The sequence below is a fragment of the Gekko japonicus genome, unplaced genomic scaffold (genome assembly GCF_001447785.1).
Source record: "Gekko japonicus isolate JY-2015 unplaced genomic scaffold, Gekko_japonicus_V1.1 scaffold1155, whole genome shotgun sequence".
Taxonomy (NCBI): domain Eukaryota; kingdom Metazoa; phylum Chordata; class Lepidosauria; order Squamata; family Gekkonidae; genus Gekko; species Gekko japonicus.
This window is the reverse complement of record NW_015166457.1, coordinates 14,064-39,832: the sequence shown is the minus strand read 5'-3', so window position 1 is coordinate 39,832 and position 25,769 is coordinate 14,064. Positions and strand designations below refer to the sequence as shown.

Below are 25,769 nucleotides of genomic sequence, written 5' to 3'. Positions count from 1 at the left end.
CCCCGGCACGATCAGATGCCGGGGAGCAAGAGTCCGATGGGAGGGGCAGGCTGCCGAACTGCGCATGCTCGAGCATGCGCAGTACGGCTGGGGGCCGAGATGCGGCGGCTCAAGGACGCGCCGCCCGATCCCACAGCTCGCCTTGAGCCGCTTCAAGGGATACAACCACCTAGGTAGGTGGTGCTTTTTTGCAGCGCGGTATCGGCGTTTGGGACGGAACAGGAACGGGCAGGAAACGATTCCCAGATGTTGCCGTGGGATCGTGCCCGTTTGCTCCGCCCCCGTTCCGTCTCGCTCCCGGCCCAAAAGGCCTCGTATGAACAGGGCCAATATTCACCTACTAATACAATACATTCATGCTTTATATTGTGCAGTCAGTACAAAGTACACATTAGAAGAACATGTTTCCCTTCTTTAACACTCCCAAATGAACATGGATCTGTAGTCTGTCAGAATTAGTGCAGGACTGAAAGTATTTTCAAGTGATTTTCTATCCCTTTCTCCTTTCTAATATTTGTGTTTCTCCTTTGGCTGTCCTCTCCCTAGGAAATATACAATACTAAAGGACAAAAGATCTCATTGTACTTTTACTGTGTCCTGGAATGAAAGACCAACTAGCTTGTTAATATCTCCTCTGTATTTAGGGTGTATTCAGGCTGCTTGTGTCTTTAACACATAAAAAACAAACTCAGTGTTGTGTCCTCAGCTTCCTAATAGGCAATTACTGCATCCTTGGCAATAAGAGAGGCTTGCTTTGCTGAGAAGGACTATGCTAAGCTATTGTTGTTATGCATGCTGATGCTATCCCAGAAGGCTCCTTTGGCTGTTAGGTACAAATTGAGCAGTCCATAACAATTTGTCTTTCTTGAGTTGATAAAGTGAGAAGAATTCAGCAATCACCTATATGGCAGGACTTGCTGTAGCTGAACCATCTCTGACTATTCAGCTTTCTGTTAGGGAAAATCTACGGCTTCTCCAGTGACTGTATTTCATTAGACTTCCAGTTATAAGTCTATCCAAATATCAAATCTTATCTTCCTGCCATTTCATTCTTTCGTCTCTGGTGAGCTTAAAAGTGGTTCAAAATTTTAAAAGTTGAATATATAGAACACTTTAGAACATATGTTGTTGTTGTTCAGTTGTACAGTTGAATCCGACTCTTCGCGACCCCATGGACCAGATCACGCCAGGCCTTCCTGTCTTCCACCGTCCTCTGAAGTTTGCTCAACTTCATGTTCGTTGCATCTATGACACTGTCTAACCATCTCATCCTTTGCTGTCCCCGTCTTCTTTGACCTTCAATCTTTCCCAGCATCAGGGTCTTCTCCAGTGAGTGCTCCCTTCTCATTTGGTGGCCAAAGTATTTGAGCTTCAGTTTCATTCTCTGGCCTTCCAGGGAACAGTCAGGGTTGATTTCTTTTAGGATTGATTGATTTGATCTTCTTGCAGTCCAAGGGACTCTCAAGAGTCTTCTCCAGCACCAATTAGAACATATACAACATTCATATACATATACAAAATTAAAATGTAATTAAAAATACCATTAACATATAATCATAAGTAATACAGCAAAAAAGACCCAAATACTAGACCAGACATGCAGAAGCAATCAGATCATCAAGATACAACAACTATCCATCCAGATGTCTGAGGAACAGTCTTCACTTGCCCCTAAAACGCACTCAAAGAGAATTCTTAAGGTGAAGATTTGTATCTACTGGAGATTTGGATTTGGGCAGGGGTCAGTAACTCTTCTTTAGCCATGCCTGGGTTAACACACTGGAAGATTACAGGTCTCATATTTTTGAAAGAAATTTTTCTATGTTGCCCTGACCTGGATAGCCCAGGAAAGCCTGATCTTGTCAGTTCTCGGAAGCTAAGCGGGGCCGACCCTGACAAGTATCTCGAAGGGCAACCTCCAATGAATACCAGGGCCGGGACACAGAGGCAGGTTATCAAGCTACCTCTCTGAAAAATGTACAAAACCCACTAGGGGTCGCCAGAAGTCACCATGACTTCCAGCACACACACATCACACAAAATACCCCCCCCAAAAAAAAAAGAGAAAAAGAAAGAAATTTTGCTATGTTAGGAATAGAAGGCATATATACCACCGGAAACCATCATGATTCTGTTGATTAATAAACACACCAGGGCTTGTTATACTGTAATATCACTGTACCCTTTTCATACCATAGGAAGCATAATAGTTTGTAGGAGATAAGGCTGTTGTACTTCTTTGGGGCTAAACAACACATGATAGATGTGTAATTTATCAGCAAAAAACCAGCCATGGGGACAATAGGAACTGGGACCGTAGCCCTGAGAAGGAGTGGTAATATTTTGTCATTTCCTCTCTTGAAAATGCCCTTCATTTGTCTTCCCCCACCCCCCCACCCTAGGACAGAATGAAGTCAAATGACAGTAGGTGGTAAAATTCTCCTTGCCACATGGCAGGATAGTATAGTGGTCTGAGCAGCTTAGGGTAAAAAAATTCCCTTTGGTGTACTTTGCTCTGTAGACTCTGTGTCATCTTCACATGAACTTGGCATACAGAATTACCAATAAGAGTGTCCACTGTTGATGCTAAGAGTTACTGCTAAGACTAGATGCTGATAATCTCCTTACATTTATTAAAATTAATAAAAGAAATAAAATGCAGAAAGATTTTCTCTAGAAAAAAATCCACAATGTTGTATAATATGATCGTGCATGGCCTGCATTCCATTTTTCATTTAATTACAATTTGATCCCACTGTACACATTACTAAACTAGCTGACAAGTTCTGCAGAGAATCACAAGGGAAATGAAGCAATCAGGGGAAGGGACTTAGTAAAGAGAAACTATTCACCCTCTAAAAGGAGGAATATGTGACCGGGTTGCTTAATATGTGACGAGACCACTAAATCAGGTCTCAAACAGTCCTATGGACTCTGTCCTACACATCAATAAACCTGGCTGGAAAACTGCCAAGCTATTTCAGGGTTAGACCTTGAAAATAATGTCTATTTCCTCATGCAACTGAGCTGTAATCCACTCTCCTCAATTGAAGCCACTGAAATATGGGTCTAAGATGAGCTTTCACCTTATCACTGGTATTATTTGCTCTTTACATATGGAGCCTTTTGCTTCTATTTTTGTTGTTGTTTAGTCGCACAGTCGAGTCCGACTTGCCAAGGAGTGATGGGGCCGGATGCCATGATCTTAGTTTTTTTTATGTTGAGCTCTCCTCTTTTACTCTGAGGAAGAGGCTCTTTAGGTCTTCTTCACTTTCTGCCATTAGAGTGGCATATCTGAGGTTGCTGATCTTTTCCCCAGCAATCTTAATTCTATAGTCAGGAGCAATGGTAAATCATGGGCATTCATACATTTTAAATAAGTGGATATGATAATAGTCTATTAAGACCTGTCAGTAGGTAGAATAATTCAATTTGTAAACAATTCCTTGGCAACCCCTCGGACACTGGAATGGGTGGAGATTTATTCAAACAATGTGCTGCAATGCTGCAGCATCACTTCTGGCTGTGTAGCCAAAAGTGATATCATTGCATCACAGCATGCTCTAAAGGTTTCCCTTAAATTCTATGGTAAAAACCTAGAATCCTAGAGCATCAAGAATTTATGCCCCCCAAATCTTGTTCATCTCTAAGGTGCTCCTGGACTTGAATCTAGCTGTTCTACTGCAAATCAACCACAGCTACCCTCTGAAAGTACCACAATGGTTCCTGTACTTTGACATCACAATCCACCATAGTTATTAAAAAATTACAAAATGTTTGTTGTCTTTTATTGGATACTGGGTTCTCTAATGGACTTGGTGAGATTGGTGATTTTAAAGTTATATTTTTCATACATACATACAGACAGACAGACAGATATAGATATATTAGAAAACAAAGTAAAGGTATAAAGAGGATACAAAAAGAAAGAGGGACTGCATAGTATATTAAACAAATATATTTCACAGAGTGTATAAAATAGACATTTCTCCCCAACACCCCCTTCATTATAGTTTTTAAAACACTGACTATAAAATACAATGGTACCTACTTCTGTTGGGGTACATTTATATTCAGCATTTCATAACTAATCTGTTTTGCATCTACATTATTGGTTTCATCTTTACTACATATTCAGTATTACAAATTTTTGCTGCTTCTACCATTCACTGTAAATTTTGACAAAAGGTAATGTATCGATTATAGAAAGAAAATCTATTATGTATCTCATAATGAGGAAGTAGAACATATTTCTGCTCAAGAGCCACATCCTTATACATTTATATTCATTTAAAACTTATTCTCATTCTGCTTCTACATTGCAATACATTTATGTACAATTTTAAAAAACTGTTTCACATTCTAAATTTGTCTCCTACTTTCATAATACTCAATCCATCTCTCCTCAAATTTTGTGATGGATCTATTTCTCAGATAAGTTGTTAATTTTAGCATTACTGCACATTTGGCAACTCTATTTTCCCATTCTTCTAGAAGAAGAGAAGAAGCAGAGATTGGATTTATACCCCACCCTTCACTACCCAAAGGAGTCTCATAACGGCTTACAAACTCCTTTCCCTTCCCCTCCCCACAACAGAAACCCTGTGAGGTAGGTGGGGCTGAGAGAGCTCTGACAGAAACTGCTCTTTTTCAAGAACAGTTGTGCCAGAACTATGGCTTGCCCAAGGTCATCCAGCAGGTGCAAGTGGAGGAGTGGGGAATCAAACCCAGTTCTTCCAGATTAGAGTCTGCGCACTTAACTACTACACCAAATTAGGCATGGAAAGGCATCTAGTTTCCATTTTGCTGCGTAAATAATTCTAGCTACTGTCACCATGTATTTGAATATCTCTTCCAGAATTTTTTGGTAATTTGTCAGGCAGTATACCTAATAGCATATCCTTAGCTTTCATAGAGAATTTAAATTTTAATATGTTCTGCATTTTTCCATGTATTTCTTTCAATTTTATTTTTTTTGCTTTTTTACAAATCCACCAAATATGAAAAAATGTTCCATCTATGTCTTTGCATTTCCAGCATTTTCCTTTGTAGTTTTTGTATGCTTTCTCAATGTCCTTTGGGATTATATATCATCTAAAAACATTTTGTACCAATTTTCTTTTAATGCCTGGCTGTCTGTAAACTTGATTTATTTTCCCCCATAAATGTTCCCATTGATGTATAGATATCTGCTCTCTAAAATTCTGCATCCATTTAATCATACTTTTTTCACTTCTTCTTCTTTTAACTGGAGTAATAACTTGTATATCCATCGTAGTAAATGATTTCTTTATTTTGAAATCAACTGTTTGCACTCAGGAACATCTCTTAAGGCTCCACCTTCCATATTAATAATCTTCTTTAGTCTTGAAACTGATGAATAATATATCAACCATTGAATATTTATTCCTTCATCTTTAATATCTTGCTAAGACTTTATTTCCCCCCACACATTTACCATGTTACCATATGTTAAAATATTTCTTGTACATTTATCATGATAAGCTTCAATTGGGGACATAAGTGAAGAGCTTGAAGGGCTCAGTAAATTCCGATGTGTAAACCAAATTCTCAAAAGTCCGTCTCTGATTTGTATAGCTTCTTTCTTGTATTATAATCATTTCGGCTGATATCATAATCCATAAATAATGTGTAAGCCTTCTTCCACATCTGTTGCTTCAAGTTTTACTATTCTTTGTTTTGGGTTTTTAATCCAGTTCACAATCCACATCAGACCTGCCACTTAATAATATAATCTTATATTTGGACTGCTAATCCTCCTCTTTTCAAATTATGAGAGTCCCTTGGACTGCAAGGAGATAACATCAGGCAATCCTAAAAGAAATCAACCCTGACTGCTCCCTGGAAGGCCAGATACTGAAGCTGAGGCTCAAATACTTTGGCCACCAAATGAGAAGGGAGCACTCACTGGAGAAGACCCTGATGCTGGGAAAGATTGAAGGAAAAAGAAGGGATGGCAAAGGATGAGATGGTTAGACAGTGTTATTGATGCAACAAACATGAAATTAAGCAAACTCCAGAAGATGATGGAAGACAGGAGGGCCTGGCATGATGTGGTCCATGGGGTCGCAAAAAGTTGGACTCAACTGTGCGGCTGAACAACAACAACAAATCTTCCTCTCTTTTTCTCATTTTGCAATATTTTAAAGCTTACTCTTGGTTTCTTACCATTGCAAATAAATTTGTATATCTGTCTCTGCCACTCTTTCAATATTCTTTGTTCTATATGTATAGGTACCATTTGAAATTTAAAAAAATAGTTTTTGTAATACATTCATTTTGATTGCAGAGATTCTTCGCATCCATGAGATTTTTAATTTTTTCCATCTAGATAAATCTACTTGTATTATTTTCCAAATCTTTTTTAAAAGATTATAATTTTGCCCAGTCACATTTATTCCCAAATATTTGATGGGATCATTGGTTACTATACATTCTGTACTCTTATTAATAAGTTCTTGTTGAATTAAAATTATGTTATCATTTTTGTCTTTTTTCTATTATCCAAATTCTTAAATATGTTCCATTATGTACTGTAGTGATTTGGGGGGATCCAAGGCTGTTAGAGCCACATTGTCTGCATAGCATTTTCCAGTGGTATCTTATTTCTTTCTCTTGTAAAATCTGTCTTAGATAGTCAAAATCTTATCTTTTCCTTAATACACTTATTGGTAAATGCTGAAAGATCTGCACTTCTTTTTCGGCAACTTTAAGTGGAGATTCTCTTTGCACCTTGCATTTTCTTATGAGTAAAATGGACCACTACATCTCAGGGCAGCTCGCTTTCGAGTACAAATCTTGAATTTATTCTAAATATCTGGTCAGTGTTGTGAAAACCTCCTTGTATCTTCAAATAGCCTTGAAGCAACTCATGAAGGCTCTCTTCCAAATTTGGCCTCCTAAAGTTTTCTGGGATGCCTCTAAAATGTAGGTTATTAGATCTGCATCAGATTTCCAAATTTTCAATTCTTTGTTCTGCTTTCTCAGTCCGGCAGTCTTGTCTTTCTAAATATATATCTCTTTGCTTCTTTTTAATCCTTACAATTTATTGTGTTTGCTCTTATAATTTTACATTAATTTTTGACAGTCCAGCTGATAATTCTTGACATGCTTCTTGGATGTTCTGGGCTCTTTACTCAGATACTTGAATGTTTCTCTGGATACTCTGAATGTTCTGAGTTCTTTCCTCAGATTCTTGAATATTGCTCTGGATACTCTGAATGTTCTGAGTTCTTTCCTCAGATTCTTGAATATTTCTCTGGATACTCTGAATGTTCTTCTGAGTTCTTTCCTCAAATTGTTGCATTTGATGCATCATTGTTTGCGATAGCTTTTCCATCAGTTCTTTGATTCTTTGATTTTCATGTTTCTTCTATTTTCCTTTTGTCTTTTTTGATATGTTCCAGTTGCCGTTATTCTTTTTGCTTGTCTGCTAAAAATATTATACAAACTTTTCATTTACTATTTCCGTATACTTTTTTTCTATGCAAGTATAGGAACTTACAACTATCACATTTTATATTGTAAAAATAACCAAATTGAAGTATATATCTGTTATAGTGGGGAGATATGTTATCTTAATTCCTTGTATAAAAATTATTCATAGTAAATAATGAACATACTAAATAGGAGTATATGAAATGAGATATGTAGCTTATTCCTAATTATCATTTCACAGTCATAGTTATGTCATCAACAGAACAGTTTATAAACTTTTAAACTTTGATCTTACTAAGAAAGGGAGGGGAGAGAAACAATGAGGGAAGAGGGAGCGGGAAGGGAAGAGGGGGAAGAGAGAAACGGGGGGAAAAACAGACCAAAAAATAAATACAGTTTTATTTTAAGTATTATAAACAATTATATTAAAAAGAAAATGAAAAGCCTTAAGAAAAAAAGGGGAGATAGGAAGACAAATATTTATTTATTGGCTCTTAAAAGTCTGTATTAGCCTATTATAATTCACCCAAAGAAGGCAAAGAAATAAAAAAGTAAGGGGGGGTTGCCCAGCAACCATGCTTTTGGTTCCCAGTGTGCTGATTACTCTGTGGTTCCCATCATCAGAAAGAGAAACATTATAAAAAATTCATCCAGAATCTAAAGTCTTCTCGTTGTTTTAATATGCTGGGGAGTAACAAGGATGGTACTCTAGTAGATTATAGGATAAGAAAATAAATCATATCTTCCCATCGAGCCGTCTAGCTGACGAATCTCCCAGTCTATGCCAGTCTATAACTTCCTCATTTCTGCTGTGTGACACCAGAGCCAAGTGCTGATCTTTTAAAATGTTTCGGCAAAAGGGGGAGGAGGGAAGAGGAATAATCGATTTTATAGTCCACAGAAAATATGATCCACAAATATGTGCGGTAAGATAAAATTCATCCAGAAGATGAGAATGCAGATTGTAATAATTCTGTCTGCTCTAGATAATATATCTGTTCTGTTTTATGTTGGAACTTTCTTGACAGGAGTTGTTAAATTAAGCACAGTTCAATAGTTTATCTTTGCACTGCTCACATAAATCTTTTGTCAGTTCTCTGTAATTTGTAATCCATAATTTTTCATAAACTCTCTTACTGGTGAGGATGGATGGTGCTAGCAGTCTGCCAATCATCCAAAATTGGTTATAGTTCCAGAGTGAGTCTTTAAGAACTAGCCAATTTTTTTTTACAGATTTATAAAGGGGGGGGGGGTAAAACTAGAAGTGAAGGGGAGGTCGGCCTTGACAGCAAGGGCCCACTTATTCTCTGCTGATAATGATGTTATCAGAACCCAAGTGGAACCTGAGTAAATCAGCCCCCCACACACACACCTGTAGACTCACCTGTCAGTTGACTCTCCCCTGCAGGAGAGGCAGGGATGGAGGAATAAATTCTCTCTATCCTCAGCAAGATAAGTCTGGAGCCTTTAGGAACACTCCTGTTCAGGCCACCATTTCCCCAGAAGTCCTCTGAAGAATTATTGTAGATCTTCCATTTTAGCTATATAGTGTCTTGGCAGTAGTATGTGCGAAAAGGATTTAGGGGTCTTAGTAGACCATACACTGAACATAAGTCAGCAGTGTGATGTGATTGCTAAAAAGGCAAATGCGATTTTAGGCTGTATCAACAGAAGTATAGTGTTTAGATCATGAGATGTGATGGTACCACTTTACTCTGCTCTGGTTAGACCTCACCTTGAGTATTGTGTTCAGTTTTGGGTACCACAATTTAAGAAGGATATAGACAACCTGGAACATGTCTAGAGGAGAGCAACGAAGATGGTGAGAGGTCTGGAGACCAAGTCCTGTGAGGAAAGGTTGAAGGAGCTGGGTATGTTTAGCCTGGAGAGGAGACGACTGAGGGGGTGATATGATAACCATCTTCAAGTACTTGAAGGGTTGTCATATAGAGAATGGCGCAGAGTTGTTTCCTGTTGCCCCAGAAGGTTGGACCAGAACCAACGGGTTGAAATTAAATCAGACGTTTTTGGCTAAACATTAGGAAGAACTTCCTGACAGAGTGGTTCCTCAGTGGAATGGGCTTCCTCAGGAGGTGGTGGGCTCTCCTTCTTTGGAGGTTTTCAGACAGAGGCTAGATGGCCATCTGACAGCAATGCAGATTCTGTGAACTTAGGCAGATCATGAGAGGGAGGACAGGAAGGGTTACTTCAGTGCCTAGTTCTTGTGGCCCTTTCTTACACATCCAGGGAAATGCTGATTGCCACTTTGGGGTCAGGGAGCAATCCTGGAGGTTTTTTTGTCATCTTCTGGGCATGGAAGAGCAGTCACTGCAGGTGTGGAGGGGGAGGTATTTGTGAATTTCCTGCATTGTGCAGGGGGTTGGACTAGATGACTCTGGAGGTCCATTCCATGATTCTATGGTTCTGTGTAGGTCTCCCTCTCCCAGCCCAGCCAGTGGATATTCTGCTGTGATATCATGGAAGGCAGATATTACTCTTGGCAGGCAGGAAACATGATGTCTGGAAAGCTGATGAAAAACATCAGCAAAACAGGAAACACAGAGACACAGGGCGATTTCGCACTAGAGCTGCCTTGTGGCGCAGCCGCCATTTGCCCCGACACTATTTGTCAACTTCACACCCAAGGCTGCGGGGCTGCATTTGACCCGCGGCTTCGCCCGATTTCCTCAGCAGTTTCGTGATCCTCAAAAACCAGGATCACGAACCTGCGGAGGAAATCGGGCGAAGCCGCAAGTCAAAATGCAGCCCCGCAGCTTCGGGTGTGAAATTGACATGTTTGTGTTGGGGCAAACGGCGGCTGCGCCGCGAGGCAGTTCTAGTGCGAAATCGCCCACAGTATTTGAAAGACACAGAGAGACTTTTAACAGCTTTCCATTTGCTTATCACAAACTCATTTTGTCTTTGCCCAAGTGTAAAAGTGGTTAGCATGCAGCTTGTAAATTATTGAAAGAGAAAGTTGCTTGGAAAATAGTTGGCAGTCTTGCTTGATAAGCAGAATTAGTTACGCAGTTCTGTGAATTATGACTCTGTTCTTTAATTACTAAAATTTTTTGCATATTTATAATGTTTGAAGGATCTCTTGATATTGTTCATGTGCCTATTTTTCAATGACCATCTGCCCCCCCAAAATAGATGAAAAAGCCTATTGTCATGTGGTCAGTAAGCAGCATTCTGCTAGCCCTGTAGGTCCAAGAGGCTTTATATATGTTCTACTGGAACTGTTGCTTCTATGCCACATGGCAAACATTTTAGAAATTAGAGAGTACTTTCAAAAGCTGTTTGTGATACAGTAGTCCAAATTTTTAAATGTAAAAATAAAATCCAAATTTTAAATTTATTTAAAAAATAAAATTCGAAGTAAAAATAAAATCAATTGACTAGTGTAAGCCTTGTTGTAGGTGAACCTAACCAACACTTTGTATCCCAGATATACAATACAATACAACAACCCTTATTGGCATTATGCACTAAGAAGTATACAAGACATAAGGAGTACTCAGTACAGTTAACACATAACTCGCTTTTTAGAAGCCAGATATAGAAAAGTTGCCTAACCAACACTTTGTATCCCAGATATATATATTAATTTGCAAATGGGAAGAAGATATAGCCATGAAGTTATGTGCACTTTATCACTGGATCCTCTAGCAACCTTTTTTCACAGCATTTTGGCTTGGATCCTGCGTAACCATACAAAGACTTCTGCTCATGGAGTGCAGTCTTCCTACCTCACCCATCCAGTGATAGCCCCAAATGCCTGTAGAAATGATTCTTTTGGGTAGACATTTCAAGATCCTATGCAAGGGTCAACTGTGCTTTGCAGGCAGAAATCCTTGTGCCTGTGGAAATGTTAGCCTGGATACAGTTTAGGTTTTCCAAGTCTGGGTTGAGAAATTCCTGGAGGTTTGGAGGTGGAGCATTGGAGAGGGTGACGTTGGCAATTCCAGGCTGAGAAATTCCTGGAGATTTGGATGCAGCGCCTTAGGCGGAGGTTGCCAACGAAAGATTACATTATTTTTAAAATTATATTTTCTTGCATTGGAGATAGATCAAGACGGGTAGCCATGGTCTGTAGCAATAGGAGAGCAAGAGTCCAGTAGCACCTGAAAGACTAACAAAATATGTGGCAGGGTTTGAGCTTTTGTGAGCGACTGCTCACTTCTTCAGATACCAGTAACATGAACAAAAAGACTTCCCTTGTTTAGTTTTAATATAAATAGGAAAAAAACTATTCAGTCAGAGAGCTGGTGATAAATACAAATTTGCTTCCCACTGAAGTAAATTAAATGCTAGATATAGGGGGGAAATGTCTGAAGAAGTAAGCAGTGACTCTTGCTCTTTTATAGTTCTTGCATTGTTGTTCAGTCACACAGTTGAGTCCGGCTCTCCACAACTCCATAGACCAGATCACGCCAGGCCCTCCTGTCTTCCGCCGTCCTCTGAAGTTTGCTCAATTTCATGTTTGTTGCATTTATGACACTGTCTAACCATCTCATCCTTTGCCGTCCCCGTCTTATTTGACCTTCAATCTTTCCCAGCATCAGGGTCTTCTCCAGTGAGTGCTCCCTTCTCATTTGGTGGCCAAAGTATTTGAGCTTCAGCTTCATTATCTGGCCTTGCATTGCATTGCATTGCATTGGGACAGTTATATAAATATTTATTATTTATTTCATTTCATTTGAACAGGGCCAACCCTGCTTAACTCCTAAGATCTGACAAGATTGGGCCATCCTGGTCAGGGCATTATGGGGATACTCCCATTATATGGCAATGTATGTACTGCAAATGCAAAACGACAGCCTGCTCTTGAGGCTCCCTTATTGACCCCATGAGCTGGTGCCCCAAGTTCCAGGCCCAAGTTCAGTCCAGAGTCAGACAGCACCACTGCAGACATTTCTGGTTCAAACAAAGGCTCTGTCTTGTATGTAAGTGTCTGGTGCCTTAAGAAAGGAATATGGTTATTTAGTAAGATATGGAAATCTTGACCTTTGGGAAGTCTTCCTAATAGAACTTGTGGTGGCATCTTACGTTAAAAAAAATAATCCAAAGAAACAGACTGTTTTCTTTGTGATGAAAAAGTCATGTTTTCCTTGCAGAATAAACAGAATAAAAGTGCAAGGGGCATGAAATTATGTCTTCCAAATGTTTGTTCTCAGAGGTGGAATGTTTCATCTCTGTACTTAGGAGATTCCTGCACGTACTGTCCTTAGAACAGAGATGTGTCACAGTTCGTGAATATAAATGCTTGTTACAATAAATAACATACAAAGGAGACCTGTGCTATATATCTTTGGACAGGCTAAGGCTTCCGTCTTGGACAGGTACATGCTCATGATGTAGAGTTTTCTTCAGAGCATAAAGCATCCCAGCCTTGTCCCCAGAAAGAATGCCGTCCTTCCTCCCACATCTACCACAAATATTTGTTCAATAGAGAGATGCTTGTGTGTGGCAATGTGTACATAGCCTACTTCTGGGTGTGAGAATCTCTGGACTGAGTCTTAAGCAACACTGAATTAGGTATACTCAAGTCCCATTGAAGTCAATAGGACTAAAGTACTTGTGATATGTTGACATACTATGAAGACATTACATGCACTTAAGCAAATGCAAACCTACTGGACACTGGCTCTTAACGTTTAAATTAGTATCACTTACCTAGTATTAAATATCATCATCCAAAACTCCACAGGCCACAAGTAAAAAATTAGGACATAGAAACAATACTCCAGGCAAGGCAATTTTATAGAAATAGGTACTTATGCATACAATATATAGATATCACATTCAATGAGACCATTATGACTGATAGCTATCAGCAATTTTAAATGTTGGGTCTGATTTGCTGTATACCACTTTTTAAAGTGTGTACCACTTTTTAAAGGCCTGGGAAGAAACATAGTTCTAGGATCTTATCCCCAGTGCAGAGAGAGTAATATAAAACAGCTCTCCTCCAGTAACTGTCAGAAGCCACTGCAAGTAGGGAGAGGCACTGCCTAAAATCCTGGGTCGGGTCCCTCCCCCCTCCCCCCTCGAAGTTCTGAATGCTCCTCAGAGATTTATGGACCATATGGCCCCTGTGCAGGATCAAGTTTCCTGACCTAATTAATTTTTTAATAGTATATTTGATCATGGAGTTGAATATCCACCGCCCACCATATGCTCATGGAAAAAATTAGGATGTCATATGTACCCGTTCCAGAGTTCCATCTTTTTATCATATTCTGGCATCACAGACCTGTAATGAAAACTAAAGAACCTAGAGGTAAGTTCTTGCATTCTTTGTGATCCCAAATAATAAAGAGAACTTTACCACACATAAGTGAATAGGTGCCATTTAATCATACTGGGGGGAGGGGATTAAGTGTGGACACACCTTTGTGCAGAGGGCTCTACTACTATGCCAGTCTCCTATTGAGAGGTACTAAAAGTGGAACATAATATGTCTTTGTACAAAGAGAGTCCTGAAATTACAGACAGACTAGTGTGTACAGATTGATTTACAGCCTATGTTTACCTTCAGTATTTTCTTTTTGCTCAAGTTCCTGTGACATTTTTGACAAAGTGGCATAACTGCTCTTTTTTTCAGCAAGTGTATGCATTTTATGCTTTAATTTGTCATTTCTTTCATATCCCTGTGGCCATAGTAATTGCCCTAAAATGACATCCATATTGAAAACCTAAATTTAGTAGTATTAAAAAAATATGTCAATTAATAAATATGATGTACATGATATGCACTGAAAAGAGTGTTCAGATCTCCAAAAGGGACAATATATGCATACTCTTTCCAAGCAGTCACTGAGCAAGAAAAATTCCATATCACATCACTGATGTTCCCTCTAAGCTCCACAGTGTTGTAAACAGAAATTCTACCTCATGAGCGAAAAAAGCTAGTAGCATTAAAGTTGTGAGCAAGTCTACATTTGACTATTGCATGAATTATTTTTAGATTATTTCTATAACCTTGTAAAAAACTCAGAATGAATTCTTTTAAACTAAATGTAAACTATATTTTAAGAATAATGTAAACATTATAAGAGAAAATAGAATCAAGTCAAACTCCTACAAGACAATGACTCAGCCCTACCCACCTTTTGGAGTAGATATAAATTTACTGCCTACCATTTTCTTCTCACCTTGGCACAGAAAGTATCCCATCTTTCTGTGTTTATACCTCTGAGGATGCCAGTCACAGTTACTGGCGAAACGTCAGGTTCTACAATGCCAAGACCATGGCCACACATCCCGGAAAATCTACAGCAACTAACAAGTCAAATTTCATTACACAAAATGTTCTCCTATACAGGGGTAGACCAGGTGTCCAAAGAAGAGGTCTAGCTGCCCCTTTCTACTACATTGGTAGACCTGGCCTTGGACCGTCGCCCCGCGCTCACCCTTAGAAAACTTACCAGCACTTTGTGGGGGGGACTCTTGTCTACTTTGTTGGGGTTTTTTAGTGAAATATGACAACCAGCATTACAGGCCAAGTATGACAGATATGGAACAATCACTGTCAGAATGCTGCCTAACCTAACAAACAGAAGTTGCTTAAATGTTATCAAGCTGCCCAAACTACTTATTTATTCATATATTTATGTCCCACTTTTCCCTGCGATTCAAGGCAGCTTACCTACCTCACAGGGTGTCTGTTGTGGGTAGGGGAAGGGAAGGGAAAGGAGTTTGCAAGCCGCCCTGAGACTCCGAGGGAAGGGTGGGGTATAAATCCAATCTCCTCCTCCTCTTCTTCTTCCAAATCAGACTGGAAAGCATAATAGGAATGTGCAATAAAAAATCCCCCCTTTTCCAGCTTCATTATAACCTATGGGGACCATTATACTCAATGGGCCCCATAGGCTATATTAGAGAATTGATCCAGGTGTATCTGGGGTTCAGGGAGGCTTTTTTTTGAGGTAGAGGCACCAAATTTGCTACATAGCTGCTTGTGCCTCTTCTCAAATCCCCCCCCCCCCCAATTTTAAGAAAAATGGGACGGGGGTTTTGTTGTAGAAAAAGAGCTGCCGGAGCTCATTAGCATAACTCATTAGCATAACTTATTTGCATATGCCACGCCCCCTGACATCACCGGAAGTGACAGAAGGCCACACCCCCTGACATCACCGGAAGTGTGTCAGAAGGCCCGGCTACTTACCCTCCTGCTTCATCCTCATTCCCAAACGGAATGAGGATCGAAGCAGAGGGCGGGGTAAAGAAGGGGGCGGGGCTTCACCACGTGACCGCCCCGCCCCCTAGAGGTTCTCTTCCGGAGCTCCGTACCTGAGAGCTCCCCCCCGACTAGAGCCCTGGGGATTTCTATCCGACAACAGGTATTCTAATTTAATTTTGTTTGCTCTTCCTGGGAACCTTTCCAGCAGCGGACCGATGATTTCTTTTCGGCTTGCCGTATGGAAAGAGCATATTCTGACACTGCAACATCTTATAGAAAAATACAGAGCTAGAGAACAAGTGTCACTCTATGCAGCATTTGTTGACCTTTGTTGCAGCCTTTGACACAGCTTCCAGAGCTAGGCTTTGGGAAAGATTACAGACCTTCAACAATTAACAAGCGGTTGCTGCACCTTATTCGGGCTCTCCACGAGCAAACTGCTCTTAGAGTGAGGTGTAGTCGGTTAGGGCACCTGTCAGAACCCATCCCAACATTTAGGGGAGTCAGACAGGGCTGCCTTTTAGCCCCACACTGTTTCTCTTTTACATTAACAACCTGGTAAATTTCATGAATGATCCCAGTTTCCATTTCCCCCAAACTATCAGCTCGATACATCCAAGTGCTACTGTATGCGGATGATGCCATTATTCTCTCCAGAACTCCTACAGGGCTGAAACGGGCTCTGAAAAAATTCTCCCTTTATTGTGAAATTGAGCATCTTAAAATTAACCATCAGAAAACAAAGGTCCTGGCCTTTGGGAAATATACAAGGTCCAGGTGTTGGGAGCTGCAAGGACATAAGCTGGAACAAGTATCCAGCTTCAAATAGTTGGGAGCAGCAGTGCAGGCTTCTGGTTCCAACAAAATTCATAACAGCAGCGCTGCCAATGTAGGAGAGAAATCGGCAAATAGTATCCTGAAATTCTACCGGACACAGGGGGGGCTACAGTGTCCCAGCTGCACTTCGCTTGTTCAAAGCCAAGGTGTTGACCCAGTTAATCTACGGAACATTTCTGGGGTCTTCAGCTTCCTCCCTCTCTCCTCTCGAGAGAGTTCAATCAAAATTCCTTAGAGCGCTAATTCAGGTACCCAAGTGTGTATCAAACTCCTGGGTTCGCTTGGAAACAGGAATGACCCGGGTAGAAGCTAGGATTTGCATTCTTTCCATACATAAATGGATAACGGCCAGTAGTAATCCAAAGGGGCTGTTTCCTCTCACCCTGCGTGACCAATTTCAGAGCAGTTGGCTACAAGTGGTTCGAATGTCCATTGAAAAGCTGGGTTTCCCCCCCACCCAAGTCCTCCTGAATCTTGGCATAGATCAGACCGGGAGTCCAATTATATGGGCCCCAGAAGGAGGTGCGCCCATCCTCCATTGTTTCCTATGGAAGCTTGGTTGTGAGCTGGACAGAAATCCTCCGAGCTGGCCTTTGAAATGTTGCGTGCCAGCTCCCCTAGTGCAGCTTAGAGGGAACTGTGGACATCAGGAACATTCCTGTGTGGATATGGCACATGGCTCTACCTTGCAAATGGTGATGGAAAAGTGCTGTCAGGTAACAGCTGACTTATGGTCACCCCATAGGGTTTTCAAGGCAAGAAACATTCAGAGGTGGTTTGCCATTGTCTGCCTCTGCTTCATGATCCTGGTATTCCTTAGAGGTCTCCCATCCAAATACTAACCAGGGCTGACCCTGCTTAGGTTCCAAGATCTGATGAGGTCAGGCTAGCCTGGGCTACCCAGATCAGGGCTAATCTTATATTCTAATAGTGAAGTCAGGATATTTTTGGATACTTAAATCCAGTGGCTGAAGCTGTGAATAGGCAAGACAGATCTTTCTGCAAACCTGAAAAGGATCCTAGGTTTGCAGGAAAATGTGAAATCTTTAAAAAACTAAAAAACCCACTGGGCAGCTTTAAAAAATCCAAAAATGATAAAGGGAGCTTTAAGCAATGGATTCCCTCAGTGGCTGTTGTAGGGTTGCCAGGCCCTTGGTCTGAGTGGGGATTCCCCCGATTTTGGGGGCTTCTTCCTGCTGCCAGCCAGCTGGCTGGTGGGGGAAGCCCCACCCCCAAGAAAAACCACCTGCTGCCACCCCTCCTGTAAGATTCACCACTTAGAGTGCAGACATGCATGGCTCCCCCACTCTTACCCAAAAGCATCAAAAGGGGACCCTTTAAATGCTTTTGGGAAGAAGTGAGGCCAGGTGCGCATGGCCTCCCCCCTTGCCAAAAGATCCTTCCCCATCGTGATAATGTCACTTCTGCATGATGTCATTGCATTGGGGACATCCCTTCCCCTTCCAGTAACGCCCCTCCCCCAATTCCCTCGCTGGGGACTTGGAAGGACCTGGCCACCCTAGCTGTTGCTAGGCAACCACAGGATTTCAGGCTTCAGTTTCTGTTAGTGAAAAGGTAGAGGGAGGGGGCAAAGCCCTTTCCAGCCCTTTGGCCTTTGAAGGAGAACTCATTGAGGCCAGGCTTGGCTAGGGTTGCCAACTCCAGGTTGAAAAATTCCTGGAGATTTTGGAATAGAGTCTGTGGAGGGCAGGGTTTGGGAAAGGGAGAGGACTCATCTGAATATAATGCCACAGAGTGCACCCTGCAAAGCAGTCATATTCTCCTGGGGGACACATCTCTATTGCCTGGAGTTCAGTTGTAATTCTAGGATATTTTCAAGTCCCACTTGGAGGCTGGCAACCCTAGGCCTGGAAGCAAGCTCGGGATGACTTGATACCACCCAACTTCCATGACTCAACTAGGTCTGGCTGCTTGCTACTGTTCACCAGCAGCCTATGAAAGTCAGTGTGGTATAGTGGTTAGAGCTCCAGAGTAGGGTCTGGGAGACCCAAGTTCAAATCCCATCTTACTGTTGAAGCTCATTGGGTGATTTTGTACCAGTCACATACAGGCCTGTAGCCACGGGGAGGGGGGGGCTTGGGGCAATGCTCCCTCCTGAATTTGCCCTGCCCCCTCATCTTCTGGTCCCCCCTCCCCCAGGAGGCAGAGAGAGCCTGGTCCTTCTTGGGAGGGAAGCAGTTGAGCGAGTGAGAGTGGCAGGAGAAGGAGCGCAGCCCCAGGCGGGGGGAGCCAGGCAGCCTCCTCCTTCCGGATTTAGTCTCTTCCTCCTCATCGGCCAGAAGCTGGTTGGGTGAGAGGGGGCAGGCCCTCATTCCCCGCTGCCCTCCCAGGGAGGGGGGCTGCCATGGGTGGTTCTCCACTGATTGAGCTCTGTCTGTCCGTCTCTGCAGCTCCTTAGGGAGTAGATGTTACCTGGCTCACCTGTCCACTTCTCTTCTTCCTCTGTCCCTCTGGCTTGCTTTTTATCACCAGGAGCCTTGGAAGGCCCTCTTATGACATATTACAGCTTCTTTGCTCCCTTATCAGGAGTATCCTGCACAACATGGTGGGGAGAGATGGATGCATGGAGCAGGAAGAGTGGCTGCAGCTAGATCACCCGAGAGGGGCTTTTGAGGGGATCTCAGAATCTGTGTGCGGGCTCTGTTTGGTCCTTTGGCACCAAAGGAGAGTCTTTGTGGCAGGGCACCTCATAACCAGCTGGTTGGCCTGCTGCTCCCTTTTCTGTATATCACAGGAAAGGCATCGGCCCTCAATTTAGACCAGGGTGGGTGTCTGCGTGTGCGTCTGCTGGCTTGGCCTCCTTTGCCTTCCTGCAGTCTGTAGCGACGCTTAATTAAATTATCACTGATTTTCTGTCACCAAATAGTGATAATTAATTAATCTCGCTGCTTGCCCACCTAAATTTTGGAACCCCCACCCAAAATTTTCTGGCTACCAGCCTGGTCACATACTTCCAACCAAACCTACCTGAGTTGTGTGGATAAAAAGCCCCAGTGTGGAGAAAGGTGGGGTTTAAATGAAGTAATAAAGAATAAACATAGCTGAAGATGGGAATCAGATAATAGGTAGGTTGGTGAATGTCTGAGAAGGAGAGAATCAGGCAGGGAGCGGATATGGGAATTGCCAAGAGGAGGGAAGGAGGTTAGGAAATTCCTAGAGATTTGGGGGAGAAGCCTGGGGAGGGGGGTTGAGGAGGGGAGGGACCTCAGAGGGCTATTATGCCATAGACTCTATCCTCCAAAGCAGCGGTTTCCTCCAAGGGAACTAGGGTTGCCAACCTCCAGGTGGGGGCTTGAGAGCAACTGGAATTACAATTGCTCTCCAGATGATAGAGATCATTTTCCTGGAGAAAATGGTTGGTGTGGAGGGTGGACTTTATTGCATTATACACTGCTGAGGTTGCTTCCCTCCCCAAGCCTCACCTTCTCAAAGCTCAACCCCCAAATCTCCAGGAATTTCCCAACCTTGATTTGGCAAACCTACGGGGAACTGATCTCTGTAGCTGGAAGATCTGTTGTGAAACCAGGAGATCTCCAGCCCACTCCTGGAGGTTGGCAACCCTTGAAGGAAACAGGACAGGGGGAGAGGCTCTGGTGGCTTTCAGGAAAGGCAAAGAGGAAATAGTGGGAGAGGGAGAAATGAGATGCCTCCTGCAAGTCCTTGTGGGTTCCCACTTGTAGTTATAACGCCTAAAATACTTACAGAACCTTGCTCCCCACACATCTGAGTTATGTAATAGCCTGGGGGAAGAGCTAATTTGTTTGTAGGAACTTATTTGCCTGACGGTCCACTTAGAATCTATTGTTACACACACCACAGGCAACTGGATTACCAGAATGGGAGTCATTTCCACTTGTGTCAGCATAATAGCCACAGTTTATTTGGTCAGTTGAGTCATATCTCATTTTAGCCCCAGAATAGTGCTGAAGGTTATATTAAATGGTAACACTTTTCCAGGGTCATCTATGGAACTTCTTATCCAATCCAAATTCTTATCTAAATTCATCCTGGTATTGACACTACACCATATCAGTGAGTGGAGAAGAAATGAATGGTATGTGGAGTTGACTTGAACAATAAGCAGAACCAAGGAATCAGTTAAACCACTAAGTAAGGCAAATGTGGAGAAGAAATCTGAAGAAGCACAGGACAGAGACAGGCACCCGAGTGGTACAACAGCCATGTGTGTGCACGTGTATAACCACTCACTGGGTGTGTTTTTCTTTTCAATCCTCAGGAAGAGGCAGCCAGAATTCTCGCCCACCAGCCAGTGTCCGTCGGCACATGTGCAGCTTTGAAAAACCCCAAACTGCAGTGAATGTGTAAGAGACGCTGCATGACAAACAGTGGATTTTTTTTACCCATTGTTTTCTCTTTCTCATGACTTCATCATTTCTGATAATGGGACAAATGTGGTGCATGCCATTAATGATTGGAAAATTGCTTATGTGTCCCATTTTTCACACTGACTTGACTCTTGCTTGTCCATATACTCTTCAGAGGACACCGTGAAATCATTTTTGAAAGATCTTTTTTTTGTTTTTAGTGGTTGTCACTTCAATGCTTGCTGACAGTTACAAAAAGAAAGTAAAATATATTTTTCTTGCTAACTTCTCTTTCCCCCTCATCTAGCCAACACTTTCCCCCTTTTCACAGTTTTGCATGGAAGTGAAATTATCCTGACTTCTTTCAATGACCAATTTTCATTTTCTGCATCTTTGTTGTGCCCCATGCAACCTCCCCAGTCAGTGAACTTCAACTGTGTGTTATTGGGGAGGGAGTTAACAACACATGGCTTTTGTAAAAGACATGAAACACAGAGTTTAATGTAAGTGACTGTGTACAAGATCCAGATCACCACAGGAAATGGTGAAGAAAAAAACAAAAGTGATGAAAAACCTTCTGATATCTTTTTTTACTTTTCTCCTTTATCAAGTTTAAATAGGCTTACAGCTTATAGGTGCCGACAGTCACAGATACTTAGACAAAACTGAGTTGTACGCCTGAACTTATAGCTAAAGATCAAGTATGCTCTCCTACCTGGATTTAAACTATTGGACATACATTCATTTTTGATTTTGTGTGAATGTATATATTAGAATACTTACTCGCAAAGTTAGGTCTTCAACGTACACTAAAGGCTGAAACACCATTAAGATACCTAGATATAACATAAAACTAAACCACTAAATGTAAACTGTATAGGTGTAATCCCATATGAACTGCTTTACTGCAAAGCAAGTTAAAATGTGGTGTGCAATGCAACAGGGCTCAGTTTGGGGTATTTCACCTGTAGCAACCTTCAGAGACTATTCCTGTTCCTTCCTCTTGTGACTATTTGGATTTCCCTCTTCAAAACATGGTCCACTGCAAACATATCCAGTGTCAAAATGCATTTATCACAAGGGGAAATTATAAATGTGTTAGTTCTGTGTATCTTGTCCATGTAGGCTTGTTTGCTTGGCGTGTATGTGTTGTCACAAGTATATCAATCAGTATAGCTATTGAAGCATCATTGCTTAGGGTAATACTCTGTTTTTGTTTCTTTTTGCTACATATATAGAATTGTAGAACCCGCTTCCACTCACCTATGACACCTCTTTGAACAGAGTTCCCATGTTAAGAACGTCTCGTTACATTAATACTTTACCAAATCTAAACCTGGAGCTTACTTCACTTCCCATTCCCAGTATCATTAATAATAAGTCCCTGCCAAATAAATTAAGCTGAGAACCCATTCCTGTTGAAAAAACTCTAACCCTGTCCATGTAAGACTTTTCACCTTGTCAGTGGTTCTGTAGACCTGCAGTGAGAAACAGATGAACCTCAAAACCATAGTCATAATACTCAAAGAGACAGCTAGCATTCCCCCCCTCCCCTGTATAGCCATCCACCCTTCAACAGTCAACCTTTACTATCCAAACATAGTGTGGCAGGAAACAGATACCTTATATGCTTGCAGAAATATCCTGATCCAAAACAGGATAAGAAAACCCCAAATATACATCCAACTCCAAATATACATTAAGTTTGATCCTCTTTTTTTTTAAAGAAAATAATTTAAAACATTTTTTTTTAAAGTTTGATCTTGAAAATATTCTTTTTAAGAACACATGTTGCATTGCCACATGTTTATTACGCTTCAGTCCTAGTTTGAATCTAAATGCACAACCAGCTCCTGGTCAAGAAGCTTAGATGGCCTATGACTGGGTCTCATAAACCCTAATGTGTTGGGTAGGCACATAAGCAGAATAAGTTTTAAGAGGGTGGTTTTTGTTATTTTAAATGGGTAAACATAACAGCCAAAGGCTACAAATGCAGTCAGTTTGAGAAGCTCCCAAGATTGGTTTAGTTCTTCATAAACAGTGCTGCCTAAAGTCATGTGTGCATCACACTGCACTTTGCTTTACTTTGGTGTGCTGTTAATTCTCATTGTTTACATTGCCTTTTTATCTGATAGTGTCTAGGTGTTCTCATATTATAAGGCTACAAATGCAGTCAGTTTGAGAAGCTTCCAAGATTGGTTTAGTTCTTCATAAACAGTGCTGCCTAAAGTCATGTGTGCATCACACTGCACTTTGCTTTACTTTGGTGTGCTGTTAATTCTCATTGTTTACATTGCCTTTTATCTGATAGTGCATCTTTGTGGCATCTTCTGGCAAAAGGGGTCTACATATGGCTTACTTTTCATCACCCTCCCAGCTTCCTATTCCCCCACACCCAGAGTTTTATGGTCTTTTGAAACAAAGCATATTTTTGTGTCCATAGGCATCGGCTATGCCTACTATATTTGTATTTGATGCATTTTTCATCATAATGAATGTTGAGGCTGAATTTGTGTTACTGTTCTAAGTGTAGTCTTGACAGTTTCATGTTTCTAATGAAGGAGGGGCATAAATTTGTGACAGCATGCCTGATTTATAGTTTCAACAGATGCCCATTTTTTAAACTAAAGAAGTTATCCTGTATTATTTTTATCATATCCAAACCAATTCCCATATATTATCACAGCAAGATATGCAAGTTACATGAGTCAAAAACACACAATAAATGTTGCAGATGGGGACCAGATGTCCTATAACTCTAAAAACATGTTTTTAGTGAGGTATTTGAGTTTTCATATAATATTCTCTATCTCATTTATATTTTTCTAATGATAGGTGTAGGCAATAGCCATCGTTAGAAGGAAAGGTTTTGAAAATCTTATCTTGTCCTGATGGCGTATTATGAGTTCACCTGCATTTACTGTACAAGCTGTGGAAGTCTCATTGATATCAATTAAATCAATGACAAGTAGAAGTAAACAAAGTTAGGACTGGATTGTTAGGGAGGATCTAAAGAAATTAGCCTACTGCATTGTGCAATTTCTTCCACTTTCCTGGTGGTCACTTAAAATGACAGTCATTACTGGTTGAATCCCTTTTGATGGTATAAAGTCATAATAAATATTCCCTTTGCAATGGTGGGGGAAATGGCATATAAGCTTTAACTTATAAGAGAAAAATCATCTTTTTGCTATGGAGTCAGAACAGATTTTGTATAACTATTAGGAAAGAATTCCCAGCAAACAAGGGTATTTCATTTATGGAGTTAAGTTCCCTAGAGAATTATTGCATCTATTCCTTTAGAGCCTTTTCAGAATATTGGATGATTGGAGGTGGTTTAGGTTTAGGGATTTTTGTCTCTGAAAGGGAAGGCACTACTAACATGGTTGAGTTGAACACTTTCATTTTTACAGTTTAATTTAGAAATACCAAAAACAGATGGTGGAATGAATTGGGATTCCATATTACAGAACTGCCTGACAACTGTATGAAAGGAAAAAAAGCTTAGAAGGCTTTTAGAAATGTGAAGTGGAAGTCATTTGGGAATATATCTTGAAATGCTTAAGGGTGGGAAACTGGTACCAATACCTTCTATTAGTCACATAATTAAAAATAATCCTGGATGTTTAAAAATCTTCAAAACTTCTAAGGAAGCTGAAGTCAACATTTATTAGAGAATGTCTAGTACTATGGGAGAACAATTAGGCAGAATTTTAACAGTTTCAGTTTCTTGCAGTCTCTTATGATCCAGGCCTTTTGTTTTAGATGTTGGGTGGAATTGCATGTTTTAATATATGTATTACTGCCACCAAAAACTGCAGTTGTGCACCGCTAAGCCCTCATGCAGAGTTGGTTTTGTAATGAACTGAGGCAAGACAGTAGATTTTGGGGGACAGCAACCTTCACCTTTTCTGCTGTCATTGCTGTCTCACCCATGACTCCATTGCCCTCATGTCGCCCTTGCTCCTACCCACCCCTAGTCCCATTGTCTGCACCCTGCCCCATAGTGGGCATATGTGGCTTGTTCTGCTTTGTTTCAGGGTGCCAGGGAAACAAGGAGGAAGTAACATTCAGCTCCTTGGTGGGGGCAGGAGAGTCAGGCACCAGCAGCCAGGGGGGCAGCTGGAAAGACAACCTCAGACAGCTCCTCCCCCTGCTCAGCTGCCATTGCATTAATGTGTCGTAAAGGAATATGTAACAACATCACTGTATGCCCACCTACTCAGCTATCACATGTTTCTATTGACAAGCAGCGAGGCAAAGAGTCGAGATGCAACTTTGGTGAGAAGGCTGTTCTCAGTGCTGCAGTTTATGGTGGCATCCGTGTATCTTCTGTAATACGTAGTTCTTCCCATGCAATAAGCTGGCTTCACTTACTAACAGCAGTAACTGTTAGTTTCAAGAGCATCTGCTGTTTTTCATAGTATTTTATTTTGAGTGCGGAGAGAACTCAATATTACAGAACACATCTGTAGGGGTGGTTTTATTATCTATTTACTTACTTATGTGTGCCTGCCTATGCGCGCCTGGCGTAAATGTAAATAAACCCATCTTTATTCTGTTCATAGTTCTAATGGCAAGTCTGTGTCATGGTCTGAACCAGGTGGAAGACAAGCTCCCAAGGGACAGCATATGTGGCACAGACTCTCAGTGCATGTGAAGAGCAAGGAGCCAGGATCCAATCAGACCGCAGTGATCAAGCCCCTCACTAAAAGCTACCCAGCCCAAGGCAAGAGCCTGACTTTTTCAGACATCAGCAGTAAGACTCTGTACAATGTGGTGGAGGAAGAAGAGAGTGAGCCTGTGTGCTTCAGCCAGCTGAGCAGTCCTCCCACAATTGTGCACAGGAGAGTCACAGTGACGCCGCCCCTGCAAGTATCTGCAGACGAAGCCCGCCTGTTCTTGTCTGAACAGAGTCCCAAAAGCCTCCCGCCACCTCAGAG

The 25,769-nt window shown here is 41.4% G+C and overlaps 1 protein-coding gene across 2 annotated transcripts in view; it reads left to right on the top strand.

The window, feature by feature from the left end:
• GRM1 (glutamate receptor, metabotropic 1) overlaps positions 1–20,799 on the top strand; it is a 296,102-nt gene extending 275,303 nt beyond the window's left edge. The window contains exons 8-9 of one of the 2 annotated variants that reach the window (XM_015412040.1): positions 13,379–13,408; positions 20,739–20,799. In XM_015412040.1, coding sequence (XP_015267526.1) covers positions 13,379–13,408; positions 20,739–20,799 — 91 coding nt within the window. The remainder of the gene's footprint in view (positions 1–13,378; positions 13,409–20,738) is intronic. The other variant, XM_015412041.1, reaches the window with a different exon arrangement.
• Positions 20,800–25,769: the final 4,970 nt, after the last annotated feature.